Source organism: Mycteria americana, chromosome 9, assembly GCF_035582795.1.
Source record: "Mycteria americana isolate JAX WOST 10 ecotype Jacksonville Zoo and Gardens chromosome 9, USCA_MyAme_1.0, whole genome shotgun sequence".
In the NCBI taxonomy this organism is placed as follows: Eukaryota; Metazoa; Chordata; class Aves; order Ciconiiformes; family Ciconiidae; genus Mycteria; species Mycteria americana.
Window position 1 is genome coordinate 33,365,422 of NC_134373.1, and position 17,196 is coordinate 33,382,617.

At 45.9% G+C, this 17,196-nt stretch overlaps 2 protein-coding genes across 2 annotated transcripts in view; one reads left to right on the plus strand and one right to left on the minus strand.

The window, feature by feature from the left end:
- LOC142414280 (TGF-beta receptor type-2-like) overlaps window positions 1–9,176 on the plus strand; it is a 34,443-nt gene extending 25,267 nt beyond the window's left edge. The window contains exons 4-7 of the mRNA XM_075511290.1: window positions 1,712–2,520; window positions 2,637–2,778; window positions 4,034–4,161; window positions 8,686–9,176. Of these exons, the coding sequence (XP_075367405.1) occupies window positions 1,712–2,520; window positions 2,637–2,778; window positions 4,034–4,161; window positions 8,686–8,898 (1,292 nt within the window). The 3' untranslated portion in view covers window positions 8,899–9,176. The remainder of the gene's footprint in view (window positions 1–1,711; window positions 2,521–2,636; window positions 2,779–4,033; window positions 4,162–8,685) is intronic.
- A 2,856-nt stretch (window positions 9,177–12,032) lies between these two features.
- The window catches only part of OSBPL11 (oxysterol binding protein like 11), a 43,688-nt gene continuing 38,524 nt past the window's right edge, over window positions 12,033–17,196 (minus strand). The window contains exons 11-13 of the mRNA XM_075511289.1: window positions 15,897–16,079; window positions 15,110–15,263; window positions 12,033–13,698 (exon numbers count right to left, since the gene is read on the minus strand). Of these exons, the coding sequence (XP_075367404.1) occupies window positions 13,621–13,698; window positions 15,110–15,263; window positions 15,897–16,079 (415 nt within the window). The 3' untranslated portion in view covers window positions 12,033–13,620. The remainder of the gene's footprint in view (window positions 13,699–15,109; window positions 15,264–15,896; window positions 16,080–17,196) is intronic.

A 17,196-nucleotide genomic window follows, 5' to 3' on the forward strand; every position in this document is an offset into this window, starting at 1 on the left:
ACTTCTCTGGCGGCTGAAGCAGGCAGCTTTTTTTCCCATTTCTTGATTTCTTAAGCCCTGCTTTCAGGTCGGGGCTGCTGGGTGGCATTACCCTAGCACTGGGGCTGCAGGGGAGCCCATCAGAGCTCAGAGACCACCCTAATGAACACACGGAGGCATCATTTCCTCAAGCTGTGCAAGCAGGATCCCAGTGGACACCTTGGGAAGATGCCGGGTAGGGTTGAGCATGCGCGGTCCTCTCCACCCCGTGCCGGCTGAGCCTGGCCCCGGAGGTCCATCTCCCCTCAGCGGGGATGGAAAGACCCACGCAGCGATGCTCAGCAAGGCGTGGGTTTACAGACGCGCGGTTATCACCGGAGCAGCTCCGTTTGCTCTCCGTGGAAGGGGTCTCTGCCGTGCTGCAACCCTCCCGTATCAAAGGGCTTGCGTCAGGAAGGGGCATCCTCACGAAGGAATTTGCTGAAGTTGTGTTAACTTCCCCTTCTCAGGACTTGTGCATGCAACTCCCTTAAAAATATCTTCTCTTTCTTCAGAGTTTCAAAGACGGGATCTTAAGCATCGGGTAAATCCATTAAAGCAGTAGGTGATATCCAGGCCTAACGCTTTCCAAAATAAACATATTCCTGAGTTAGTTATTGATTTATATCAGTTTAGGTTGATCTTGTGGTTTGAACCTGATGCCTATTTTAGAAACGCTTTCACGGCCTTGCAGAAATTAGCTGCAGCACATTTTTTTGAAATTTGCCAAGGAAAATAGCTAAACGCTCTGTTTTTCCAGAACCTGAATTATGATCTGCACACACTGAGGTCAAGCAGCGAGAGTTTTGCTTATGGAATGATTCTTATCCCTCTTCCCCTGGGTTATTATACTTGGCAGAAAAACCTCTGAGTAAGATTTTACTTGAATATCTCTACTGAAGTCAGCATGTTTATTCCAGGAATCACGAACATCAAAGCATCAGACAATTATATGTTGTGCGAGGGTTAGGGCTTTTTGTGCGCTCCCCCCCCCCCCCCCCCCCCGATGAAGGCTGACAAGGGTTTAAAAGAAATAAAACAAAAGCAGCCATGCCTGCTCGGTTGACGGGGGTCAGCATTGTAACGCGGCGAGGAAGGAGATGCCAGCACTGGCAGACAGCACTGAAACGATGCTCCTTTACGCTAATTATTGTGCGAAGCACCCCGGTGCTCCCCTGGGCTCGCTGGTCCTGCACGCTGCCCAGCCCGCCCCGGCATCGCTCCTGGCCCTCTGCACCGCAGGGGTCCAGCGAAGCCCCAGCCCCAAACCCCCTCAGAGATTTGCTCTGTTCGAGCCTTGCCTCAGCTATATCCCTGTTATTTCCACCCTGGCTCCCCTCGCCGTGAGCGCAAACGGCGCTTGGGAGCTGCCGAAGGGAAGCCGAGCCATTTTGGTGGCAGCGGTGGGGTCTCACGCGCCGCACCGGCCGGCCGAATTAACACAGGCCGGCGCCCTGAACCCTCACCTGATAAACGGAGCTAAATTTGAGACCTAAACTAAGCAGCACCCTTAATAACAACTGCCTACATCTGGGTTCTCTGCCGGGATGGGGTTTGTGCGCCGCGTGCGTTGCGGCCCCACGAAGGGCTGCGCTTCATTAACGGCTTCACATATTTTCCTCCTCCGCGCGATGAAAACGAGCTGTTGCAGACCCACGGCGGCAGCGCCCTCGCTTTGCTTTCCTCCCCGCAGGCTACTCCATGCTGCAGAGCAAAGAGGTGATCCCGGTGGCCGCCATCAGCCTCCTGCCGCCGCTGCTGGTGGCGGTGATGATCACGGTGACGTTTTACCTCTGCCGCACGCAGAAGCGGCGCAAGAGAGCCAAGGCGTGGGGCGGGAAGACGGGGCAGCCCCCGGCGCTGCCGGAGCCGGGGAGGTCCGCTGAGCGCGAGGAGAAGCTGTCCGTGCTGATGGACGAGAGCCCGGCCGGCACCAGCCCCACCTGCGCCAGCAGCCGCCCCACCGAGCTGCTCCCCATCGAGCTGGACGAGATGGTGGGCAAAGGGCAGTTCGCGGAGGTGTGGAGGGCCAAGCTGAGCCACAGCCGCTCGGGGCAGTACGAGACGGTGGCCGTGAAGATCTTCCCCTGCGAGGAGTACTCCTCCTGGAAGAACGAGAGCCAGATCTTCACCGACGCCAGCCTCAAGCATGACAGCGTCCTGCGGTTCCTCACCGCTGAGGACCGGGGCGCGGGGCCCCGCCGAGAGTATTGGCTCATCACCGCCTACCACAGCCGGGGCAACCTCAAGGACTACCTCTCCCGCCACATCCTGAGCTGGATGGACCTGCAGAAGATGGCGGGCTCCCTGGTGAGCGGGGTGGCCCACCTCCACAGCGACTACACCGCCTGCGGCAGGCCGAAAATCCCCATCGCCCACCGGGACATCAAAAGCACCAACGTCCTAGTGAAGAATGAGCAGGAGTGCGTGCTCTGCGACTTCGGCATCGCCATACGCCTCGACCCTTCCCTGACGGTGGACGACTTTGCCAACAGCGGGCAGGCAAGTATGACCCGCCGGCTCTCCCCGGAGGGGACCCTTTGCAAGCCACCCTGGGTCACCCCACGGCCGAAGTCCTCGCCCACCACTGCTAATGCCTCTCTCCTCTTTGCGGGCAGGTGGGCACTGCCAGGTACATGGCCCCAGAGGTCCTGGAGTCCAGGGTGAACCTGGAAGACCTGGAGTCTTTCAAGCAGATGGACGTCTACTCCATGGCTCTCGTTTTGTGGGAAATGGCCTCCAGATGTGAAGTGGTAGGAGGTAGGAGCATCACACCAGGGTTGCCACACGCCTTTTTGCTCCCTTTGTCCCTGTACAGGAACGTGGCTCACTCCCACATCCCCACCGATGGTGTGGGACCAGATTTGGGGTGGCTCGGGTCTCTGCAGGGCTGCTAAGAGCTGGCGGCAGATCCTCCCCCGTGGCTGCCTGCCCTGTGTGCCGCGGCTCGAGGGGGCCGGCTCAGTGGCCGAGGAGCAGGACAGGACCCCAGGGGTCATCTGGTCCAGCCCCCGCTCAAAGCCGGCCAGCCACCAAGTCACATCCAAGTCAGTGCTGGCGATGCAAAGCAAACCGAGCAGGAAGAGCCGAAGCTGCCTCCCCCTCCCTGGCCACAAGCACTTTTTTTTTCAGACAACACCAGAGAGTTTATGTTGCAATGGGGACTCGCAAACTCCAGCCTCCGACAGAGCCACATCCCCCCTCGCTTCCCAGAGCCACATCCTGGCATCCGAAATCGCGTGTGGCAAAACATTTAATTAGCTGCCCTGCTGTTAGCCCCTGCCTGCCCTTCTGCCTGCTCCCCTCTCTTCCCTTTTTAGCTCTCTCCGGTTCCTTCCCTGTCCCACTTACTTGCAATACAAGCCCATGGAGCTGCAAGAAGCTCCAACCCTCAGCACGAAAGCTGCCCCAACTGCCCCACGCACCCCACACTCAGCGGCAGGAGAGCCTTGCCTGGCTCAGATGCCCCCGTGCATCCTTTGCTCCCGAGCCAGCGTCCCGGCCATCCTTCCCCACTTGTATCGTACCTGCATTTGCGTCCTGGCAGGAGCTGGCAGAAACCAGGGTGGCCTCTCACCTCCGCAACAGGGAGTCCTCCTTGGCCTCCCACAACATGGGGTTGCTCTTCTGGAAGGGCCATTTCTCCTCTAACCTGATCCCTGCCTGCAGCAGGAATCTGGATGCCGGTACCGTAGTCACCTCTCCCATCTTTCACCAGCACAACACATTTTACCTGCTCAAAATATCTCACCCAAAGACAGACCAAGTCCTTTGTAGTGCATCTCTTGGGTTCAGGAAGGTGGTCAGATGGTTCCTCGGCCCTCTCTCTCTGAAAACAACCTCTACATGAAAAACCAGCAATGACGTTTCTGTGTTCAAATTCTAAATTGTTTCCAGATACGTTTATTTTTGCAGACCGATAAAAACAAATTTATTCTCATCCGGTGGACCATACCAAAGCAAAGCAGTGAATGCATGAAAAACATCTTGTAATGCTGCTGTTGCTTCCTTGCAGAGGTAAAGAATTATGAGCTGCCTTTTGGGTCAAAAGTCCAGGAGCAGCCCTGTGTGGATACCATGAGGGACATCGTGCTGCATGGCAGAGGACGCCCCGAGATCCCGAGCAGCTGGCTGGTACATCAGGTAACCTGGGAGTAACTGATTCAGAAAAGAGCAACCCACGTTGTCCCACCTCACTAACCTACCTGAAAAATTATTGAAGCTGTAATCAAAGCAAAAGTGGGCAGAACTCCTGGGCCCTATGTCCAGCTCCTCCTTGGCTGGCTGAGCCCACATAAGCCCCACTAGACCCATTTCCCTGGGGTATAAAAGCCACCAGCCAGGGGTGCAGCAAAATTTATTGATCAATAGCCATGATATCAGGAAGCGTTATGAATGCCAAGTGATGGCATTTGGTTATCTTGCAGATAACAGCAAAATGGAACACTTTAGCGCAAGCTATTCTCACGAAACAGTAAGTTATTTGAGTCTACCCCATTTCTCCCACGACCACCATATCCAGAAATCTCTAGCTCAGGCAACACACAGTCCCTGGCACACAGCCATCTCACAGCAGGGACAGAGGGGAGGAAGGGGCATCCAGCCTCCTGCCCGCATGGTTGTGGAGGTTTCAAGCTCAAAATTACCTCTAACATGAGAGGTCAGGACTTGGCATGCAAGAAGAAGGACTCCTGCAAGGAAAGCCAAAATACGAAGCATTTCCCTCAAGTGAAACAATCGGGAAACACACGTGAAACTGAGAGCAGGGAACCTGCTAGGCTCAAGTCTTGCCAACAGAAAGTCTTTCACCAGCCTTGAGCTCAGAGGGTCTGAAAGCACAGCGTTTCAGCACAGAAAACATAACCCAGCACTTTAGAACAGAAATACTTCAGCAATGATGAGAAGTGCTCTGTTGAAACCATCCCCAAGCACACCCAGACCAACCAGCTCCAGAACACAGCTACCTCCTGGCCCTGACATGGTCTTCTCTCCCCCAGGTCCAGTACTTTCTTCCACGCACTGAGGACACAAGGGGTAACAGGCATGCTGACTGAGATTTTCAAATTTTGCCTGACTTTGGTACTTCTTAAATTTCACACGTCTTGTGGAAAAACACCATCCACTGATCAACAATTCAGTTCATCTGAAAAACAAGCTGAAACATTGAGCCCGCTGGCTCACAGAGCCTCGCAGTGTTCAGTGCATCATTTTGCAGTATCCACCCATAAAACACGCTGCTACTGCTCCCACTCTGCCTGGATGGTGTATAAAGCCAGGCTTTGCAAGAGGAAAGATACCATTTCATGATCTTAGAAGGCTATGTGTTCCCTACAATATCTCCTCTCAAAACCATGTTTGTCCAAAGACTCACAACCGACCTGGCCGACCAAAGCTGCAAACAGAATCAAATGAATCTGTGGTTTCTGCCGGACCATCAGCGAGTTTATCAGTCGTCAAGTCCATTTCTGAAGTTCACCCAGCCTTTTTCCTTGATGAAGGCAAATACTGGAACTTCAATCAGCACTGCTACATATTTGAAGCCTTTGAGTATTCATCACAGACATTCACCTCCCAGGGTCTCTGATAAACTTTGAAACCACAGGAAAAACATAGGGAGGCTTGGGCTGTCAAAAATCACACTCTGATAGAGCCTGACCATAACTGCGCTGTTTGCTGAGCTGAAGAAGGGCTGACTGCAATCACCTCCGAGAAATAATGTTGCTGTAGTTGGGCTGGTCTAGCGCGTAAACAGAGCAAGGCTTATAGGTAGTAACTTTTATTAGACCACCTGATAGTCACCGGGGAAGAGGAACAGAAAAGCCACGTTGTGTTCCTGAAAGTTTGCCTCCGACTAATCTTAGCTGATCTAATAAACGTCTCCTTACAAGCCCGGCTTTACACGATTTTCCGGGCATTTTCCAACCCGCCTGCCCAGGACGCAGCACAGGGCAGCTCCATCTGCTGGGAAGCAGCAGAAAGCCACCGGCTTGTGCCACTCCTGGGGTCAACGGCTTCCTGCAGGAGGAAGCGTTGGGTGACACCAAGAAAGGGTGACAAATCGCTCACCTGAACAGGAAGCACCCATAGATGTTCCCACCAACGAAAGTAAGTTTGATGCAGAGCTCCAAATGCTATTCCACGTTTCAACCATCAGGATCACTCCCTGTCAAGTGAGGACCTACATTGTTGGCCATGGTTTAAGATTTTCAGCAGCCATAAGCATTAATTTCCCTTGACAGAGCTGACTCACCCAGCGTGCTGCCCATCAGCAGCTCCAGGGCAACTGTTTGCAAGGCTGCACAATAAAACCCATGGAATAAATTTATCCCCAAAATTTCGCAGAAACTTATGTCGTGGTTTAGCCCCAGTCGGCAACTAAGCACCACGCAGCCACTCGCTCACCCTCTCCCCTCCCGGTGGGATGGGGGAGAGAATCTGAAAAGCACAAGTAAGAAAACTCAAGGGTTGAAAATAAGAACAGTTTAATAATAGAAATAATAATAATAATAAAAAAATTGTAATGAAAAGGAAAATAACAAGACACAGAGAGGAACAAAACCCAGGGAAAAACAAAAAAACCCAAGTGATACAACTGCTCAGCACCCGCCTACCAACGCCCAGCCCGTCCCCAAGCAGCGATCGCTGCTCCCCGGCCAGCTCCCCCCCGTTTCTATACTGAGCATGACGCCATATGGTATGGAATAGCCCTTTGGCCAGTTTGGCTGTGCCCCCTCACAACTTCTGGTGCCCCTGGCAGAGCAGGGGAAGCTGAAAAGTCCTTGACCAGTGTAAGCACTGCCCAGCAACAACTGAAACATCAGTGTGTTACCAACATTATTCTCATCCTAAATCCAAAACAGCACTATACCAGCTCCTAGGAAGAAAATTAACTCTATCCCAGCCGAAACCAGGACACTTACAAACACCTGAAGCCCAAGCTTCTACCTTGCTTCACACCTCGCTTTACACCCTACCACATCTAAAAAAAAAAAAGTCGTTATTTAGACTGGGTAAATTCCTGGATCTGGTTCATGGAGCAGCTGAACAGACTGTTGTACTGGCACAACCGAAGGGCTGCTGCAGGACAGGAAGGAGTAGGGGGAGCTTAAGTCAATATTGCCACTAAAAATATACTTGTAAAACCTAGCATCCTTTGGAAATCGGAGATATCAAATATAAAACCCAAACTAAATCCATTTTGGAAGCGTAACAAGATGTTCCAGTTGTACCATTCAAAAGAGCATCACTGCTACTTACAAGGCAAACTGCAAATAAATGTCATTATTTCAGGGCAAAATAATCACAGAAAATCTAATGACTAAACCGTGTGACAGCACCATGTTCTGTTTGAGAACAGGCTTATTTTAAAAGCTTCAGCTAAGCTAGCTCATTTTTGCATGTTAATCAATTATCCTCAAATCCTTTCAACTAAGCTAATAAGTGAGCGACGTAAGAGGTACTGAAATGCACCATCTGTCAGTTTTGCTCCACAATCCTGTTCTCTCTAATCTAGGTCCATTATGGAAGATTTAGTACGATGAACCTTAGCGGAGAGCAGCAAGTTCAGAGAAAGGTGCAGAAGGACAGATGCCACTGATGGTACATCTCTGTAGGACTTGCATTTTCCTCTTGCGTTGGTCCATGTGAGACTTTTGGGTTCTCTGAATTGCAAATTAAGAAATACACAAAAACCACTGAAAAACATGCAGCTGTATTTAGAATAATGATTTTTCCACGGTGTTGCAACCTTGGCTGACAATGATGCAAAAAGCAATAGCACATCATAGAAATTATATAGGTAAAGGAAGGTTCAGCATAGCTTCTGGTGCTAGCTGTGTTACTAGCTTGAGTGGGAAAAATACCAGCTGAATACTGCCATTTTGTTTCTAAGCCCAAAATATTGGGACTCTTTTCAGAGCATTACAAAATTGGAAAAAAAATATATTACTGGGAGACATAACCATTGTAACTGAGAGGAACTGAATGTGTTCTGGAGCACACTGAGAAGTACCTAATCCCACCTGAAGCAAGACACTATTTTGTGGTGAGAAAACAAAGTTCAGCTGCACACTGCAATGACTATTTGGCACGGTGCACCCTTTCAGAAAGCTGCTAGAAAAAGAAGTTATATTTAAGAAGTTTAATTCCAAACTTGCCTTTGAACCCCCGCACTGCTCCCCTCCATCCAGGTGTAACAGCCAGGGCACAGGCTTGGAACCCAGAGACCCGGGCTCAGCTGCCAGGCATGCAGCCAGCCTGCAGGTCACCATCTGCACCTCTCCTGTCCCTCCCGATTTTGGGATGCTCTAATCTGAACGGGCAAGACTGAGACAGGAGATGGAGGGACTAATTCCCTTGGGCCCCTATTTAAGTCCCACATCAATACAAACCAATTTCCAGGGAGGATTTCTAGGGAGTGTGGAAAATGGGATCGGATCCCAGGTGAGCTGAAGCTGCTGCTCTAGCACAAGCAGTGCCAGTAACAGTGCAAGCATTGGCATTTGCCACGACTTACCAAGGCTGTTTCCTCCTGTGCTTAAGCTTGGCCAAAAAAGCATTTCTGCTTTTTTGTAAAAAGTATGGTAAAACACTGTGATTGCTTTAGATCAGCTTCTAGCTCCTCTTCCTCCTGCCTTCAGATCTTAACTTCAGCCCTTCTGACTGCAGGGAATGCGTTTTCTGTGCGACACCATCACGGAGTGCTGGGACCACGACCCCGAGGCTCGCCTCACCGCCCACTGCGTGGCCGAGCGCTTCAACCTGATGGCACAGATGGATTGCGACGACATCCTCAACAACAACACGGACAACGAGGCCAGCAAAACAGCCTCTCCAGGCGGGGAGCACCAGGACAGTGATGGGAGCAGAAATATGCAGTGACACAGCAGGCAAAAAGCCTCATCATGAGAAACGAGAGGATAAGTGAGAAGCATTTGGCTCATGGGAAAAAACCTGGCTTCGTTTTTCAAAATGGAACTAAGATCTAGTACATAACTTATTTATAAGATCTGTTTCCTCCCACAGATACAGTGAACTGTGGAGTCAATACTTTGGTTAAAGTGCAACATTATATATGAACTGATTTTGTACTTACTTTAAATGTATAATGATGCAAAGCATTCCTTTTATTATTTTTTAAAATAATAATGTTTAATCTTTTATTAATAAGCACGTGAATTCCATGTCTATATTTTGAAGTCCTTCCATATTGCCATCACGAGTTTCTCTTCTAACTGCTTATTCTGCACAGATCAAGACAATTTTCAATTTTTGGGTTTTTTTAGTGGCCTCCACACAAACAATACCTGTTGCAGCAGCAGGAAAAAAAAGATCTTGAGATGTAACTTCTTCCTCAGTGGAAGAAATGCTGGCACCCAAGAAAATTCTTCATTGATCAGACAGTCCTTAACACAGTGTAAAGATACCCGATAATTCAATTTGCAAAAGCCTGATTGGCTGCAACTCCAACACACCTTTTTTCACTGGGGAACTCCTGCGTGTACTTGATAGTTCAGGTAGGTGCATGAAGTTTCTTCAACAGAAAAAAAAAAATGTCACCAACATAGACACTGCTGTTTCACTCTAGGAAGTCTCCATGCAGAATATCTAGACAACTCCTTGCCATTTTAGTCCAGTTTCCAGCCACCTCTAGCCAACAGATTTGTGCCACGGTAATACCGTTGACACAAACGCGTTGGCTAATTCTTGCAACTCTTTCACACCTCTCTGCTGTGTTACTCAACCTGAAGAAATATGATCAGACAGAACCGGGACCTTTAGTCCCGTAACCACCAGACCAAGCCAGGCTGCCTCCAGTGGGAAAGGCAATTAAGGAAAGGTAAGTCATACCTTGCTCTGAACCCTGGCACGAAGCAAATCTTAATCCCTCCAGCCTCAGGAGCAAAAGGTAATAAAAACTGTAGCTGCTACTAAGAAGCCCTGCAAGCCCACACCTGACACTCACCTACACAGAGGTGTATCTTTCAGGATAGCATCCAAGAGGAATACTTTGCTTGCCAGCACACAGCTGCATGGATCAGCCCCTACAAGAGAGGGGAAGGGAGAAAACCCTTCAACAGCCACGAGCTTTCTACAGCCGAGGCTCCCCAATGTGGAGCAGGGAAGCAGATCTGCAGGCCTGTTTTGGTTTTCTAAAATACACAGCTGTGACAGCACCAGCCCATACAAAAAGCTTTTCTCCTCTCACTATTGTTTCCACCTTTTTGGACCATTTCCACGCTCCTAAATTAAAAGCCTAAAACAAAATTGTCTCTAATCCCTTCAAAGAGGTATGGAAGCGGAATGAATTAGGTTGCATCAAATCTAAATAATAAAAACTTAACTTCAGCTACCGTGTATGTCTCCACCTGCAACTGTGACCGTACCTTTCATTTTAGGGACATGGTTTAGTGGTAGACTTGGCAATGTTAGGTTTACAGTTGGACTCGATCTTAAGGGTCTTTTCCAACCTAAATGATTCTATGGTTCTATGATTCTCACCAGCTCCCCACCTGGCTGCTACCTCCTGTCATCTTATGATTTTTTTCAAGCTAACCACCTTCTCTTGAAGCATATCCTTCCCAGTTTACCATAAACACACCCTTTCCACCCACCTGACTTCAGTCTCATTTCTTTAATACATTAACCACTGCTCTACTGTATGTATGCCCAAGAAACAGAGCATGGGGCAGCTTTTCTGACATGGAGATAAGAAACTGGGAACACACCGAAATCCGTGCTCCCCATTGAACACCCTGTGGTTCTAGCAAATATCTACATAGGAAGCAGCAGTGAGCCCTTCCCTTCGCTCCAGAAGGTACAAGATGGAAACAACAGCAGTTATGCAAGAGAATCAAATCTGGTCAGAGTTAAAAATACATCCATTAGTCCGTAGGGTACTTGCAACTCTCAGAAGAATCACATAAATGTCTTACAATTTAAGCTGGATATTCAGTGCCTAGATTTTTTTTTTTAAACTGTTTTCAACTATGTCCTTTGTTTCTAGAAGTAACTAGAAATTTGCATTGCAACTAAATCCACATCAGGAAGCCATTCCAGTTCTTGTGATCATCTGAGCAAAGGAAGGCTTTACCTTTTTTTTTAGCTAGCAGCACCCCCATGTTAAAAGAAATCGTTTCATGTATTTTAAAAGACTACTTCTTCAGCATTGGGTCTATTTTTACACAACAAAATTAGTAACAGCTTTCTTAGTGTGAAACCACAAGCATACCAGATGAGGGTGAAAGAGAAATAACTTGACTAATACTATTATATAAGGAACACAAATGGGTTTATAGTCAACATGGGAGCTTTTCAGTCTGTTTTACAGCCATCACCTTGACAAATTCCCAAATCAAAATTTTAAGCAGAGCTCAGTGACTGAGTCATAAGTCTATATTTTAGTAAGCACGAGCTTGATCCCTGGAGTATGCTCAGCTGATAGGTTTGTTTTCTGCTCTGATCACTGCAATATTAAAAGCTGGACCTTGCACCACAGCCCTTGCTGTTTAAAGCAAATCTGCCATTGTGACACAGATAAAACAACTATGAAACATATACAGTGTTGTGAATTTATTTTCTGTCCCTCTACCACCCCCCATTTGGTGCAGGTACCGATGAACCGTGGAAGTTCACGCATTGCCATCAGGATTCCTACCCCAAATCCTGGAATTGGCCAAGGAGCACACCCCAAACGTGCCGCAGACCCAGAAACAAGGAGGAACTAATCCCACTGTTTTCACTTTTATTTTTATTCCTGGTTAAACATGAAAATGCCCAATGGATATCCAAAACTAACACAACAGGATGGTTGTATAGAATACCACAAACAAGACAGCAGGGCCTAAAACATTCTTCTGCTGGAGAATATAGTTGCTACTCAAGTGCACAGTGCCAAAATATCCCACTTTAAGGGCCAAGGAAAGCCCAGACAGACAGATCTCCAGCATACAAGATAACAGCAACCTACTCTTCCTGGTCACCTGATCTCTAGGAAAGCAGACAGAATAAATGAATCATTTTGTAGTTTTATTATCCCCACCCCCACTTCTCACAAATGGACTATGACTCGCATTGAGATCTCAGTGCATTTCACAGCAAAAAAATGTACAAGAGGATCAAAATAGTTGTGCATAAACCCAACTTTTTTTTGCACAATTTACAGTTTGTGTTGAAAGTTAACATGGTTATTTAAACCTTCTGATGCATTCTTACACTTGTATCTTCTCCATGGAAAACATCTTACCAGATCACACAGTTGTGAGTTCTCATGATGCTGGATCAGGTGCAGCCATTGCCATGGCTGGGAAGTGGCAGATAATGTTATATACACTGACTGGAAGACTACCTCAGAAGAAAAAACAGATTAAGGCACCACCGTTGGAAAAATTAAGGTAGCTTGTAGTTACAACAATAACGAAAGCCGTAATAAGTACTTTTCTTAATCGCCAGCAATTCTTAGACTTCAATAAAATAGTTATAAAAAAAAAAACCACAAAGGATGTTTGTACCTGAATACAGTTTCCTGATATCTGATTGTGTTTCAAATCAATACCCAGTCCTCAGCATAATCAGCTTTTTTTTTTTATGGTAAGATGAAAAATGAGGACCTATAGTCCATGTATTCACAGGTCACATTTCACTGCTTTGTTCTGAATAACACCACAGGAGAAAAACCAAAACAATCCAAAGGACAGTTTGTAACACTGATACTTCACCTCTGAGATGATTAGATGGGCAGAGAAATTTAAATACAAAATTGTATGTTTTCTGTTCATTTTGAAAGCCTTAGTCCTTGGGAAGGGAAGGTGGAGGAAAAAAAAAAAAAGGCCAAACCTCATTACATTATAACATGAGAAAAATCAAAGTCACTCAAAGATATTTAATAAAATTAGAAGTTGAAAAGTGTTCAAATTACTTTTCCAATTCAAGTCAATTATTTCAAGTATATTAAAACATTTCAGAGGAAAAATTTCTCCATGGTTACAATTCTAATTGCTTTTATAAATCCATAAAAAAGAAAGGTAGTCTCTACATATATCCCATATTCCTCTGATGCATGCACATGTTCTCTCTGAAGAAAAAAGTCGTCACGATCCAGTTGTTTCTTAACACTGATTTCAGGCACATCTTCCAAACACCCCTCCAGTTTTCACCGAAAAGGTTAATCACTGGGCATAAAAGCAGCAGTTTTTTGTTGCTGTTGTCTACACAGGTACTGAGCAAATTTCAGTTATTAAAGAGCTTGACACAGATTCTGAAAAAAGTTCCCATGTCACTCCAAAATCCAACAGTTCCTTCTTCTCTTAGGCAGCTTTTGCAAGCAGGTCTACTTAGAAGAATCTTACACAATTCAGATAAAATCTCTCGGATCATACAAAAAACAAGTTGGTTGAATGTACCTGGCAAGTTTGTCTCTACAACTTTGATTTTTTTAAATTCTTTTTTTTTTTAATAGCTTTAAAGTGCCCTAGTATATTTATTTCTTTATGCTCATTTAAACTTTCACAATTACATAAAAAGGGGACACTCTGTGATTACTGTGTTTTGAGAGACAGAGGAAAAGGAGAGGAAAATCAGAAAACTCATCTTAAAGCAGCTTTTCTAGTTAGTGTCCGTTTGCTGAGTTTGCACAGCAGAGACTGTTTTCCAGAGGGGTTTATGATAAACCCAGCCATCTCCCTGCAATTTAAAGAGAAAATATGGTTATAATAAAGACACTGCCCTGGGAGAATTCCTTTCACACAACTATTATACTGATAGCTGTGAAAACCAGAGGGACATAGCTTATACCTTTAACTCGCACAGATTAAGACACAGAGATCAACGCTGCAGGCTTCTGAGACTACTTTAGAACACGTACAGACTCTTGCTGGGCCACAGCGCTCTCTGGGAATCAACTGCACTTGTCATTGACCCAGATGGAAAGCCACTCTTCTCAACTCCATGATCCAGATTACTTTAAAAAGCCAAGCAAGAAGCCAGCAGAGAGGCAGCTATCCAGGATTATCAGCTCTAACACAGCCCAACCGCTTACCCGGAAATGAAGTAGCTCAGGATTATGTTTAAACATTTTCCGAGTAGATCTGTATCTCAGATTAGCAACAGAATTTCACCTCTTTGAAATCTAGATACTAACAATACAAATATCTAAATCTGAGCTAATCATACCAACATAGCTTTAGAGAACAAAAAGCTTTATTGGAGCTAACAGATAGTCCTGAACTTTAAAACACAAAACTGGGGGAAAAAAAACCAAGAAAAAAAACCTTTTTAGCCGATGTTTTAAACCCTTGCTAGACCACAGATATGGGAACAAGAAGAAGGGGGAGTTACATTACTGCAGTTTAATGATAAAGCTTTCACTATAAGGAGAATCTAAACTACTATAGCATAAATTTCAGTTGAGTCTTCCCCTCTTGCATGGGGCTCAGCAAAGGTCTCTACACAAGCAGGGTCTCATCATCTGGATCACAAGGAAAGTGTATTTCAAAGTTACCATACCAGCAGCCTCCAGTCTTCCTCAGCAGTCTGCAGTTCACCTTGTTAAAAGTCTTACTATATTATTACTACCACCATTATTGAAATACAGGTTAAGCCATTGAACAAATAAGCTCCATCCAAAATGTAACGTACAAGAACACAAAAAGTTCTAAGTTGAGAATGAACTCATGTGCCTTCTTGCTAACAGTAATATCTTGGGTTCATATGTACACAACATAAGCAAAATGAGTACTACTGATTATTTTATTTGGGTATTTACTGTTACCGTCTACTTACGTGTGTACACGTAAAGCTGTTTTCCATGTGCCACAAGGAAGTGCTTGGTAAAAGAAACCAAACAACAAAACAGGCAAACATTTTGTTGCAAGGGAATCGCAAAACCAACGTATTTGGGAAGTGAAGGGTAAAGACACACCTTTACATGTTTGGGAGTGCTTATGTCACCTTACTCTTACGGATCCTGTGGAGCTAAACTATAAGATCTAAGGCCAAATACTCTATTCTGACAGGACACAGACCCCTTTGTGCACCTGCTTTCATTGTAGCTCTGCCTCCACCTTCATCAACAGCTAACCGCTTGGGAACTTACTTCTTTAAGGAAGTATTTAGTACACCAAGGTGTTTCTGTTTCAGCACGCAGCCTCTCTTCATTCCTCTGTCGTTCCTCAAGGGCTCGCTTGTGCTCCGTAGCCTTATCGATGTCTCCATCCCGCAGAGACTCTGTTACATGCTGCCACAGCCTCCTACAAAACAAATTGTTAATTTCAGTTTTCAAAAGTTTTCTCAGCCTGCCACCTCAAACTACAGGATCGCCTCATGCAGTTCTTTCAGAACAGGAGCACTCCCTCCACTTATACATGACAAACCAACCCAGGTCAGAGCACGGTGGTGCCGCACAGGTGGAAGAGCTCACAGCTGAGTTTTACAGCTACACTAGTAATTAGGAGCTGACAGGAATGGCTCTGAGGTTTTGGCTATGCCAATCTAATGTCTGTTTGTACACCCTTTAAAGTTGCTATGGAAGTGTGATTCAACAAGCAGTTTCTTGTAAGGACCTCCCTTGTCAGGAGCTGCCCCACTGTGTAGCTGATGGTTAAAGAAAGAACAAATAAGGAAGCTCTGTTCTAGCAGGCACTTTATGAACTCATAAGACAACTCTTGTCAATGAATAAAAGAGACAAGATAAACCACCATGTGCCTGCACTTTGGTTTTTTGCACTTTTTATTATGCACTTGTTTTTTAAAAAAATTAAAAATTAAGATCACTGCTGCTAAGCACTATCCAAAAATAGTATCTAAATTTGCAGGTTTTCCTAAGGCATTCACCAGACTGCTTAGGACAAAAAGGGCCAGACAATAGCAAACACATACTCTACCTAGATTCAAACGGTCCTTGTTTCTCAAGGGGACGGACTCGTTTTCTTGTCACAGACAGCTTTGTCAAGTCCACGTATTTTGTCTCCCCATTGTTGTAGGTGAACTCAAGCACGCTGTTCCACTCCCCTTGCACTCTGCACACCACTGTGTTTGTCATGTTCTGCTTCACTTCACCCGTGACTCTAGGAAAGCAATTTTTATTTTTAAAAGGCCATGGCTGAAGACACCTGAGGACTATTCCTTGCATAATCACTCAACTTCATTTGGAACGAGTTTGCAAACTTGTCACACTGTCTTGAAAAATGTTAGTTATTTGAATTACATTTGCACAGAGAAGGCTCAAAGAACAAAGTGACTTTCACTCGTTGCTCTAGTTCTCTTCACATTACCCAAGAAACTCCATTACTGGCTTCAGTTTAAACTTGTTTCAAACCTTTTAACAGAACTGAAAAAGAAACTAACACAGGATGGTTCAGGATGTAATAAGCAGTTGATCATTTCCACTTGACACATCACATCAGATGTGTAGTTCAGACTTAAAAAATAAAAATTAAACTTTCTACCAAGAATGTGTCTCACTACCTGCTGGCACTTTATCTCACATCTTTACATCTCAATGTTCTCCATATGCAGGTGGTCTCATTTTTATGTTGCTCACATAAGCAGCAGACACACAAAGGCAGAAAGCAAGGTAGGAAACTAGGAAGCAGGAGAACTGCTCTTCTTTCCTGTGTCTTCCACAGAAACCTCTGCCAATAACAAGATATTAAAAATGTCTTTCTAATATGCAATATTTCATTCAAAGTGTTGCACAGATGCTCAAGTATCACCATAATTACACACACTGATGCATATTTTCTCAATATCAAGACCTGTCCAAAGACCTCCCAACACTCACTTCATCCTGAATCAAGGAGCGGAAGCTTACTGAGCATAGCTAGGTAAATTACCACCCTCAAACAGAAGTTTTCTCCCAGAAAGAAGAAACAAAAGGGTCTGCACACTATGCAAACAAGACTTGAGACATTCTCACTTGTGGAGTGCTGCAGAATTCACAAAGGACGCTATCTCCAGCTCCAATTAAACTGCAATTACCTCTCCATAACACACCACTCTCCAGTTCCCCTTCCCGCAGTTCATCAGCACTCACACAAAGCATGCGTTACATCTCCTTTCACACTTACATTATGTGCAGCTAATAATAGCACACCACTGGTTTGCTGTTATTTCCTTTGAACAGCTGCATACAGAGGAGCAGAAAGCAGCTCTTCTGTTCTCCCACCTTGCCCACGCTGGCTG